The 12,630-nt window shown below is 39.2% G+C and overlaps 1 protein-coding gene across 2 annotated transcripts in view; it reads left to right on the forward strand.

Annotated features, from left to right (window-relative positions):
- AP2B1 (adaptor related protein complex 2 subunit beta 1) overlaps positions 1-12,630 on the forward strand; it is a 126,007-nt gene that overhangs the window by 32,330 nt on the left and 81,047 nt on the right. For both annotated transcript variants that reach the window (XM_032843236.1, XM_032843237.1), the window contains exons 6-9: positions 6,487-6,677; positions 8,895-9,116; positions 9,626-9,746; positions 9,876-9,971. In XM_032843236.1, the coding sequence (XP_032699127.1) occupies positions 6,487-6,677; positions 8,895-9,116; positions 9,626-9,746; positions 9,876-9,971 (630 nt within the window). The remainder of the gene's footprint in view (positions 1-6,486; positions 6,678-8,894; positions 9,117-9,625; positions 9,747-9,875; positions 9,972-12,630) is intronic.

A 12,630-nucleotide genomic window follows, 5' to 3' on the forward strand; every position in this document is an offset into this window, starting at 1 on the left:
TCTGTCTGTGACACTCCAATCCTTCTGTAGACCTACATTTCCCTTCTAGAGTTCTTTTTTATAGGATCATTTTTAACCATATCCACAGCTCTAGCTTGTTCCTTTTTTAAAAAAGTGAGGTGAAATTTATGTCCTCTCAGTTGGTACATATCAGATAGGGGTAGCTTATAAATCAGATTTTATAGCTGGATAGTAAATTTTGCCTCTTTAAGTACGGTCAGGAGGTAATTATCTCTGAAATATATATAAAGTAGAAGATTACATTTTTCTCCTTGTATAAATCTGCATGTCACCTTTGCCTGGAAATAATGTTTTGATTATATTATCCTCCCCCATCTCTTGATTTTTCTTTCCCTTTTTCCCCAGCTGAAGTTCACAGCTCCTGCCACTTGGCTCTTGGCATTTATGCTAGAGGCAGAATGATTAGTACTCAGAAACTGGAATCAGACTCAAACTGGAGTTCATATTCAAGCACTATCCCTTTCTAGCTGTTCACTAAGCAAGTCACTAACTTCTCTAAACTGATTTATAAATTCATTTTTAAAGCCTGTTTCCTTGGGGTGACTGGGTGGCTCAGTAGGTTAAGCATCTGACTCTTGATTTTGGCTCAGGTCATGATCTCGGGATCCCGGGATTGAGTCCTGCATTGGGCTCTGCACTCAGCAGGGAGTCTGTTTGAGATCCTCTCCTCCCTCTGCTTGTGCGAGCATGCCTCTCTCAAATAAATAAATAAATAAACCTTTAAAAAAAAAAAAAAAAAGGAAAGAAACCTGTTTCCTTATCTGTAATAGGTGGATTTTGATAGCAACTACCTCAGTTGCTTTTGGGGTTAATGGTGCATAGTAAGTGTTCAATATGTTTAAGCCTTTTATCTCTTTGTACAGCCTTCTCTATTAGGTATAGTAGAAAGTAAACCACAAATTGCTTATGTTTAAAAAAAAGCAAAAACTAAGCAGACTCCAAGGGTCCCTAAGGAATGATCATATTGAAGAGAAGTCTGTAGTTAAAGCAGAGAAAGATTTGTCTAGTAGGGAATGTGATTTTATATTCATCTATATATGTATGCTTTTGTACCTAAGTATGTGCATAGATGTTTGTGTCTAATATCTGTATAAAGTATACAGATTAGGTCTACAGTGGTTGGGTAGGGAGGAGGAATGTTTAGTTGCAATCTCCCTAAGAGACACCATAATTGGGAGACAAGATGAATTTAAAAAAATTTTTTTACAGTATATATGTTTTCCTTTGTAACCTAGATGCCAACTTTTTATACATCAACTAATTTATTAGTTAAGAAAACTAATTTTAGAAACCCTATTCATCCATTTTTAAGCAAAACTTCTTTAGAAACTCCTTTCTGGGGTTCCTGACTGGCTTAGTCGGTGGAACATGCTACACTGGATCTTAGGGTTGTGAGTTCGAGCCCCATGTAGGCTGTAGAGATTACTCAAAAATAAAATGTAAAGAAAAAAAAAAGACTCTCTTTATTGAGAACTGGGATTTTTTTTGAGATTATAGTTAAAAGGCTCTTGTTCTCTTTTTGGCAGTGTTTTATCCTAAGAGAAATGCCAGTTTTCTAGGGGAGAAATGTTATGCATGTGAGTCTTAGTTCAAATTCAGAGTGATGGTTCAAGTGATAGAAACATAACCTTTTTAGTACACGGGTATATCAAGGCAGTTACTGCAGGGGTTAGATTTGTCCTTTGTGATGTTGAATTACTGTCTGGAGTAATCTTTCTGGAAAGAAGAAGTAAATTTTAAGTTTCAATCTATTATTTTTAAAGTTTATTTTTAGAAATAGACAAAGTATGTGCTATGTACAGAATACAAAATTCCAAAGAAACAGAGCATAAACGTTGACAGGTGAGCTGTCCTATATATCCTAACCACCCAGTTGCTGTCTTGAAGTGTCTTTTTTCTCTACTTCACATTCGGTGTGACTAGCTTATTTTAAGTTTCCATTAGGGTGAGACCAGGAGAACACTAAGCAATCCCTACGGGCTCACCTTCATATGTTTCTGAAATCATAACAGCTGGTGAGGATTAGGAGATGAAAGTGGAAAGGTAGAACAGAAGGAACTTGAGGGGCACCTGAGTGGCTCAGTGGGTTAAGCCTCTGCCTTCGGCTCGGGTGATGATCTCAGGGTCCTGGGATCGAGCCCCGCATCGGGTTCTCTGCTCAGCAGGGAGCCTGCTTCCTCCTCTCTCTCTGCCTGCCTCTCTGCCTACTTGTGATCTCTCTCTGTCAAATAAATAAATAAAATCTTTTTTAAAAAAAAAAAAGAAGGAACTTGGAAGTTTTAGAGGAACAGAATTTTGTTATTGGGGATGCATTTTTCTCTGGTTGGCCATTGGCTCAGGAACTGTTTGGCAGTAATCTCTCTTCTCAGTGCTGGCTTTTCTAAACATAATCCTATAATCTGGTCTCTCTGGATCTTTTAATTAGATTTACTTTTCTCTATTTCTTTTTTTGTTTTAATGTGATAATGAGTGGAAATTGCCTATTTTGCCACCAGAACATATACTTCATTAGCCACATTATACACTTGGTTTAATTTCTAATTGCCTATGATAATGACAGAGGAATTCTAAGTGTCCATTCTGTTCAGCATCCTTCTGTTCTCTTTCCTCCACATTGCTTTTTTAAATTCCCTCAGTTCTGACCTTTTCTTTTTCTACATTTCCTATTAACAGACTTTATATTTAACATGTAATCTTTTTTTAACATCAAAATGATTTAACTGGCAGAAATGGTAAGTTGTGGTAGGACACTTTATTCTTGGACAGCCGGTAACTAAGATTGGGCATATGTTGGCAGTAATAGTCGAAAACAGGCATTTGGTCTTCTGATATGACATTTTGATCCTTTATCCATAATCAGGTCTATCAAGTGTGTAGTACATGGGAAATGTCTTTTCCCTGCATGTAAAGCACCTGAGATGATGGAGGGGATTAGTATTTCACTCTTTATGCCTTTTGTTTGTCACTGAATCCCATGCTTGATGATAGCAAACAAAAATGAAGTCAGAAAAGAGCTTTATACTTGTTACCATGTGGTAGGTAGACTAGATAATTCTTCCTGATTTTTCTTTCTTTTTTTTTTTAAAGACATTTATTTATTTATTTATTTGACAGAGAAAGATCACAAGTAGACAGAGAAAGAGGGGGAAGCAGGCTCCCCACTGAGCAGAGAGCCCAATATGGGGCTCGATCCCAGGACGCTGAGACCATGACCTGAGCAGAAGGCAGAGACTTAACCCACTGAGCCACCCAGGCACCCCTCTTCCTGATTTTTCTTAATAATAGTGTAATCATCCTTACAAAGGAGCCCTTGATTTTTCATCTTGGAATTTTATGGTCACTAAGTTGTAGCTGAAGATGATTCAATTTGTACCATCGTATTTTTTTTTAAAGATTTATTAATTGATTAGAGAGAGAGAGAGCATGTGCATGTGAGCGGGGAGAGGGGCAGAGGAAGAGGGAGAGAGAGAATCCCAAGCAAACTCTGCGTGGAGGGAGGAACCTGACTCAGGGCTTGATCTCACTTGAGCAGAGATCATGATCCTGAGATCATGACTGAGCTGAAACCAGGAGTTGGTCGCTTAATTGACTGAGCTACCCAGGCACTCCGTGACATATACCTTTTATGCCATAAGTGCCTTACATGATTAAAAAATCATATTCTCTAGACATTTATCTTTTGGGATAATCTGCAGACTACTCAGATAAGCTGACTACTGAAATCAGTAGTTGAATTGTGTCTGTTAGGTTTCTTCACTTGTTGGCAAAAGGATAATTACACAACTCTTAGTTTCTCAAGCTTTTAGGAAGGCACTTTAGTAAAAACCAAGAATGAGTTGATGTTTTTGAGAACATTTTAATGTGTGTACTGAAGCTGCTATCTCTTATCACATCTCATTGATAGTTAACATTACCTTGCTAGTCTTTAGTAACATCTGGGAGCTTCACTGCAAAATATGGTTTTCAGGGTGCCTGACTGGCTCAGTCCGTAGAGCATGTGATTCTTGTTCTTGGGGTTGAGTTCGAGCCCCACATTGGGCATAGAGAGTACTTTAAAAAAAAAATATGGCTTTAAATCCAATTGTATAGACCATAGTATAGTTGTGTGTGTGTGTGTGTGTGTGTGTGTGTGTGTGTGTGTGTGTTTTGGGTGTTCTTGCAATTTTTAAATTAAGCATCATTGACTGTAAATGTATTAGTTATATCAGAAATGCTCTATAATTTTCATAAAAATTGTTCACTTTTTTTCTTGTAACTAATGTGGATTGCCAGATCTGTAAGTCAGGATGCAATTGTACTACTTCTTTTTTTTTTTTTTTTTTTTTTTTTGAGTGAGTGCTGACACATGTGAGCAGGGTTAAGGATGGGAGAGAGGGGAGAGAGAATCTTAAGCAGGCTCCATGCTCCGTGTGGCATGCTACACAAAGCTTGATCTCACAACCCTGAGATCATGCCCTGAGCTGAAATCAAGGATCAGCTGCTTAACTGACTGAGACACCCAGGCGCCCCACAAGTTTACTTTCTTATAGTTGGTAGCAGTTTTTCATATATTATACTGCCTGAAAGGTTATATTTGTGGTATTTCATTGATTCTGAGATGGCATTGGTTATAAGATGCCTTATTATTTTCTGTATTACTAAAGAAATGTGCTTCTTATTAAACTGACATACCTTTTTTTTTTAAGATTTATTTATTTGAGAGAGTGCACATACGAGCATGAGGTGGGGGAGGGGCCGAGGGAGAGGGGAAAAGAGTCTTAAGCAGACTCTGCTCTGAATGTGGAGCCCCGCATGGACTCAGTCTCATGACCCTGAGATCACCACCTGAGACAAAAACTAAGAGTTGGATGCGTAACTGGCTGAGCCATCCAGGCATCCCCAACTGACAATGCCTTTGATTATAAAATGCATCTCAGTTTCAGAGATGTTAATGTGAAAAACTGTGCAACTTAGTCTTGATGAGTTATGTAATAGTACCACCTAAAATTTGCCTAAGGCTTTATAGAAAGCACTTATACATGTGTCATCTGATTTGATCCTTAAACTACAACTAATCTGTGAGGTGGATTAAATTATCTCCAGGTTTCAGATGAGGAACATCTCCCAGGATGTCAAGATTTCAAAGCTCATATTTTCTTACTGTGAGACTCATAACATGATTGACAGTATCACCCCCTCCCAAAGAAGCATACCCATAGAGCTCTAAAATTTGCAGTCCTTTGCCTGCCTGATGTACATGTTTAAACGTCATTTATCTTAAAACTGTTCATATGTCTTGATTCTAAAGATAAAAACTATAAAATTATTTATTAATTTAAAATGATTAAATTTTAATAATTTTAGAAGACACTGGGTGAAGGAGTGGAGAAAGGAGTTGGGCGAAATTGGAGGGGGAGATGAACCATGAGAGACTCTGGACCCTGAGAAACAAACTGAGGGTTTGGGGGAGGAGGGGGTTGGGGGGGTGGGAAGGCCTAGTGGTGGGTATTATGGAGGGCACGTATTGCATGGAGTACTGGGTGTGGTGCATAAAAAATGAATCTTGGAACACTGAAAAAATAAAATAAAATTTTTAAAAATATTAATTAATTAATTAATTAAAAATCCCTAATCTAATCTGGACAGGGATTAGCCAGTTTGTGGGATGACTTTATGGAACCATATAGAAGTGTATGTATCTCCAAAATAAATTTTTTCCTCTTAGGAGAAAAAAAAAACAAAACAAAACACTGCAACCATAGCTAAAGCTTCATACATGCTCTCTTGCTCCTTCCTTTTTCTGTAGGGGTCACGACATTTGTGAAGTTGATGTATATCATCCCCATGCACATTTTCTACTGTTTACAAATGAATGTACATGTGAATGAAGTAGATATTATTGTTTGGGTATTTAAAAATACATAGGAATAGGGGCGTCTGGGTGGCTCAGTGGGTTAAGCCTCTGCCTTCAGCTCAGGTCATGGTCTGAGGGTCCTGGGATCGAGCCCCGCATCGGGCTCTCTGCTCAGTGGGGAACCTGCTTCCCTTCCTCTCTCTCTCTGCCTGCTGCTCTACCTACTTGTAATCTCTGTCAAATTAATAAATAAAATCTTTTTAAAAATAAAAATACATAGGAATAAATGTTTCGCTTTGAAAAAATTATTATTAATTTAAAATATTAAAATTATTGATTAAAATTATTAATTTATTATTAAAATATTAATGTCTTCATAGCAAATTATGTGTGACTATCTGCAAATAAATGAGTTGTTTTAATTCTGGGCTCCTGACCACCAGGAAGCTATATATGCCATCATTGGTGGTTTAATACACGTTTTGAAAGCAGTTTATGTTTCTAGTTGACTAGGTGAAATGTTCAGGAATAGTTATGAGTTGAGATCAATGAAGTGATCCAAAGAAGATTAAGTATTTGTTTATATTTGTACTGTTCTTGGTAAATCAAGGTCTTGTCTCTTTCTTTCCCAGGTGGTGGCTAATGCTGTAGCAGCATTATCTGAAATCAGTGAATCTCACCCAAACAGCAACCTACTCGATCTGAACCCACAGAACATTAACAAGCTGCTGACAGCCCTGAATGAGTGCACTGAATGGGGCCAGATTTTCATCTTGGACTGCCTATCTAATTACAACCCTAAAGATGACCGGGAGGCTCAGAGGTCAGTTCTGTTTTCCTAGAGAGTATTTGGGAGACTTGCCTGTTTGAGTAAGTTCTACTGTCTGTATTAGAATAAGGGTGTCTTATGTTGGCAAAGATCAGTGGCTTATGGGATAGATATTGCTATCCCTGTGGTATTTTCTCACTGGATTTAGGAACATTTTAGGTGGCAGAGTGAACCATGCAAAAATAGCTCTTCCTAAAAGATGTGTGTTTCTCGTTTCTTGTTTGAATACCGCAGTTACCTTCTGCTAAAGTCTCCCTCATCATGGTCCCACATCTCCAATACAGCAGTTTCTGGACATTTGGCACACAAGGGTTTTTGAGTGTCTCATCTGGGCAACAAACTTTTCATCCTGTTAGCTACGTAGTAAGTGGCTTGATACTAGTTACTGAGCTGAACTATACCTATAACTCAGTAGTGGAGAAGATGTATTGAAGTCTGCAAAGCATACAGTGTCTTTCATTAGATAACAGAAATCATGTCATTCTGAATTTGGAAAAGATTTTGGAAGATGCACCTGGATTGTTCTGCTCAACCCTACTAAATTTTCTTTGACCATCACAAATTGACTGTTAAATTTCATATGCACCTAAACACATTTTAGTTTACGGAGTTAGACTTACCACCAATTTTTATTGAGTGTTCTGTGTATATAGGCACTGTAGTAGGTAAAGTACTTCGGAAGAAATGTTGGCTCTTCATTAAAGTTGACATATTTTAATTATGGTAGATAAGAACCTTCTTTGCCTGGCTGAAGCTCAAGGTACCATAACATAAGTTCTCTTCACTTGGCTGGGAAATTGTTCCCTCTGGACCCAAGTAAAGCTCACCCTGATCCTTTCTTTCCATTATCAAAAGTACAAGTATCTTAAAAAAAAAGTACAATATCTTATGGGAAGAACTTGATATAGAATTTTAATTTTTTTGGTCATTGACATCTCCCACTATTTGTGCATTCACTTAGCAAATATTTATTGAGTCTGTGCTGCATGCCAGGCATTGTTCTAGGCCCTGAGGATACTGTCGACAGAATCGCAGCCCTCGTGGAACACTCATTCTGAGAGATGGGGCAGAGGTATATATAATACAATGTATAACATGTCAGAGGATGATAAGCACTAGTGGGAAAGATAAAGTAGGGAGGAGATCTAAGCAATACTGGACATTTGGGGATAAAGAGTTGTATTTTGTAAAAGGCTGGGGAAGGCCTTGCTGACAAGGTGGAATTTGTAAAAAGACCTGAGGGAGGTCAGGGAGTCAGCCAATTAGATACTGGAGGAAGGGAGAGAAACCCCGCTTACTTATCTTGAATCCTCAGCTGAATAATCACCTAGCCTCTCATGTTGCCCAAGAGCTATCAAAATTAGATTAATTTCTGAAGAACCCTCAAAAGATAATTACATACTCAAGATTTAGTGAAGCCTTTAAGTGTACATAGCAGGGGTTAGGAGAACGGGGAAGGGTTTGGGAGAATATTGCAGTGGTGTTCTGTTACTTAAAAACCCTTTGAGAGGGGCACCTGGGTGGCTCAGTGGGTTAAAGCCTCTGCCTTCGGCTCAGGTCATGATCTCAAGGCCCTGGGATCGAGCCCCACATCAGGCTCTCTGCTCATCAGGGCGCCTGCTTCCCCCTCTCTCTCTGCCTGCCTCTCTGCCTACTTGTGATCTCTGTCAAATAAATAAATAAAATCTTAAAAACAAATAAACATTGAGAGATTTCCTTATGATCGTGAAGACAGGGGGTTGTGTGGTTTTCCTGTTCAACTCACCTCCTCCAGCATCTTATGAAACCTTTAGTCTCAGTTAGTATCTCTCACTATGAAGTGTCTCTTAAAACTTAATTTGACATCCTATAGGTTGAAGAGAAATGGATTATGAGGCAAGGAGCCCTTATGTGATATGGGGAGACGGAGAAGACTGTAAAACAGGAGGGTAGATGGTGTGAGCCTTAAGTGTTTGGGGTATTACCTAGTTTCCTTCCAGTTTGAACATCCCTTATGGCTGGTTTCCTAAAGTCTTCTGACGTCCCTGCTCTGTCTACAGTTTGCAGGCAGTGTAGGATCCCAGTTTTGTTTACACACGGAGCTTTGACTTTTCCAACCGATTCTCTACTTTCTTGATACTTGGGCGATGGGACTCTGACACAATACACAATGGGCTGGATTGAGCAAAGAAATTATAATTCAAGATGTTAATTTTCCTTTTCTGCCTTCAGCATCTGTGAGCGTGTAACTCCCCGGCTGTCTCATGCCAACTCAGCAGTGGTGCTTTCAGCGGTAAAAGTCCTAATGAAGTTTCTAGAGTTGTTACCCAAGGACTCTGACTACTACAATATGCTGCTGAAGAAGTTAGCCCCTCCACTTGTCACTTTGCTGTCTGGGGAGCCAGAGGTGCAGTACGTCGCCCTGAGGAATATCAATCTAATTGTCCAGAAAAGGTTGGGAAACAGTGAATTGGTGATTAAAGTGTTTGTGATTTTGAGTTAAGCTTGATAATGCCAGTATTACAGAGGCCAGTGTTAAGTTCTTTTTAATATATGGAAATGAAAATGTCGTATGGCAGAGCATCTTGCCCCGATCAGGAGGCTAACAGTTGCTTTTGGAGTGTTCCTGTGATAAACACTTGGTGTTGTTCTACTGTTTTAGTTTGTTTTCTGCTGGGTGGGCCTCCTAGGAGTGTACCAGCTATTGCCTGCTTCATATGGCTTAGGCCATGGTTTCGAGCCAGAGGGTTGTTCTTCCAGCACTTCTTAGCAATACGTACTCTAGCCCTTAAAAATGGTCTGCCCAATGGGAAACTGGTTAGAGGGGTATAAAGGAAGTTTGTGAGGTTTAGTGGTTGGGTGGAGGAGGGGCTGGAGCACAGATTAGCTATTCATACAGACTTAGGAGGATATATCAATAGATATCTCACCTTCCTTATCAAATGTATTTCTGTGTACCACAGGCCTGAAATCTTGAAGCAGGAAATCAAAGTCTTCTTTGTGAAATACAATGATCCCATCTATGTTAAACTAGAGAAATTGGACATCATGATACGTTTAGCATCCCAAGCCAACATTGCTCAGGTCAGACTTCAAGGAGACTCAAGTTTATAAACCACTTAGATCTTAAGGTCTGGCCTTCAGAAGCAGCTAGGCCATGAAATCGGTGTTCCAGAATCCTTAGTGATTGTCCATTTCCTGGATTTTTAACAGGTTCTGGCAGAGTTAAAGGAATATGCCACAGAAGTGGATGTTGACTTTGTTCGCAAGGCTGTGCGGGCCATCGGGCGGTGTGCCATCAAAGTGGAGGCAAGTGTCTGTTGGTTGTTGTGATGACATCACAGGATTCAGAGGGTCCTCCTCAATCCTTTTTTTTAAATGCATTTTTAAAAATGTATTAAAATAATACAGTAGTTAAAATTCCTAGAGGGAATCATTTTTAACTCCTTGTTTCAGTTACTCTGCTGCTTCTGTATTTCTAATAATATGGTATTTATTGATTTATCAGTAATAGATATTATCTATTGATTTTGTGCTGTGCGTTAAATAATAGTTCGTGGATCCCACGTTCATGCTTGAACCCTCCTATTCGCCAGTAGTCTATCGTGAGGTTTTTTTTGTTCCTGTATTATCTTTGTAAATTGAGATAATATGCCTTCATTTATTGTTCTGTCAACTAAAGGCTTGCAAAACTTTCTATGTTTTGCTTTGCATGTTGTGCAAAGTTTGCATGTTGTGGTCAAATTTGTAGAGTTGGTATAATACAGATTATTATATTTTCTTTCTTATAGAGCCTTTTGTTTTGTTCTGGAGTTTATATAATGGCCTTTTTTTCCCCTTGCATTGTGTGTTTTCATAGCATCTCTGTCTTCTTCCAGATTTTCAAGCATAGTATCAAACCTGTAAACTTTCTTTTGTCCTGGACACTTCTGTCTCCCGGTCCTCTGTCCTCTCACTTGCTTCAGTCTGGCGTATTGCTTGTTTGGCCTCAGCACAGCCATCATTCATTGGATGGGTCCTCTCTTCATAGTTCTTTCTTATTGCTACTTCTCTTGCAGCATTTTTTGTGTGATTGCAATAACTTCTTGAGTCTCTGGGGATTTGAATTATAGTGTTTTGTGTCTGCAGTTTAAATTTATTATCTGGAGTAGCGTATGGTGACCGTTGCATGTCTGTATGTAATTTTTTGAGGTGCATAACACACGTATAATAAATTGCAACCCATTTATATTTAAGGATGAGAGAACAAAAAGGTCTATCAGGACTTCTGTGAGTGTAGGCAGGGCTGCTGACTAACAGGTTTCTGCTTTAGGGCAGGGAGTTGATCTTTATTTCCATGCCCTCTGAAAGAGCCTGTCTGTGATTTTCCAGGGCAGATTGATTTTTAGTTTTGTTGCAGCCTTCCAGTTGGTGTTAGGGGCTGCAGCTTACACTGCCCTGCTTCATTAGTCTCCGATCCTCCATTCGTTCATCATTCAGAAATGCATTGGGATTAATGAAGGCCTCTGTTGACTGTGACGGTGTGGAGTCAGAGCTCCTTATTTCCTCTTGCTACTTGACTGTGTGCAGTTCTGCTTAGAGTCAGAGGGTTGGACCATGTGATTTCTCTAGGATACTAAAATAATTTGTACGGTCTGTCCAGTACTTCTTGGGAACGGAAGGAAACAGATGCCGTGTCAGAGAAGCATCTGTGAAAGCCATGTTCTGATCGGCCTTCCTTGTTTTTATTTGAGACGGGGCTGCTTCACGTAGTTACCGTCGATAAGTCACTCAGCAGTCCAGTGGTTGGAGCAAGACTCATTCACCCTGGTTTCTGCTCCTGGTTCTTACATGTTAGTTGCTTCACGGACTCAATGTACTCTGTTGCTCCACTGAGAAATGGGGATGTCTGATTATTGGGTCTTGATGCATTACATCTTCTTTTTCTCACCCCTCTTCACATTCTTATCTTTTCTTCTTTCTTTTTCTTTTCTTACTCCTTTTCTTACCCGCTTACTTAATTTTCAGAGAGATTTTAGTAGCATAAAGACTAATTTTGTGCTATTCATTGCCAGACGGTCATTGTCTTTTTTACTTCCTTGGCGAAGCTCCAAAGAGTCATACAAAATTGTATCATTCTGAAGTTAAAAGAGATTTTCTGAAGTTAAAAGAGATTTTCTATCCCTGTAATTACTAGAAAGCATTCTCCATCCGGATTCCTAGAGGTTGTTAATGCCGTGTTTTGTGACTAATATGGAAAAGTAATCCATACTCTCTGGGAAGGGTTAAACTTCTGATGGCTTTCCCTTCTTCCTTTGACTTGGGTGCACTGGTGGGAATATGAGAGTATAGTTCCAGAACTTTGTCTGGAAGTGAGTAAGATCAGCCTTGCTCCTGCCTTCTAGCTGATGTTCTCTTAGGTTGCCTGCATTTGCTGGAGCACTTTTCCTAGACCTCTTTCAATCATGAAGGTTATCAGTTGGAAAGAGTTTCCTGGCCCAAACACAGTGCCTGGGGCAGGAGAGGTGATAATTGCCTGTTTCTAACTAAGCATCCACAGGAAGGAGGAAGAACCAGTGAGGGGATTGTTGTAGACTTTCTGGGTAGCCTCTAAACCAACCTGTTGCATTCTTTCAGGGCATCTTACCCTTTTTTAACTTGTAGTTAGTTCCAAAGATATGACAGATGTGGAAAAATGAATTTTAGTTTCATGCTTAGCTGTAAGAGCAGGCCCTGTTGGAAAGTTTAGATGTTTAGAGTTTTTGCTGTATTTTTATCATAACTGTAAATACAGGTGTTTCTGTGTTGCTATAAGTATCCGGTGAAAAAAATACATATAATTTTGTGCCAGTTGGCTAGGTTAAAGATTAAGCAGTAAGCTGCTCAATCAATAAATAGCACTGGAAAGGTAATCCCAGAGTATTATTTTTTCAGTAACTTTTGCCATTTCTTTTTTTGTCTGTTTTTTTAAGTAGATTTTACTCCCTGA

The sequence above is a fragment of the Lontra canadensis genome, unplaced genomic scaffold, assembly GCF_010015895.1.
Source record: "Lontra canadensis isolate GAN:19392208 unplaced genomic scaffold, GSC_riverotter_1.0 scaffold137, whole genome shotgun sequence".
In the NCBI taxonomy this organism is placed as follows: Eukaryota; Metazoa; Chordata; class Mammalia; order Carnivora; family Mustelidae; genus Lontra; species Lontra canadensis.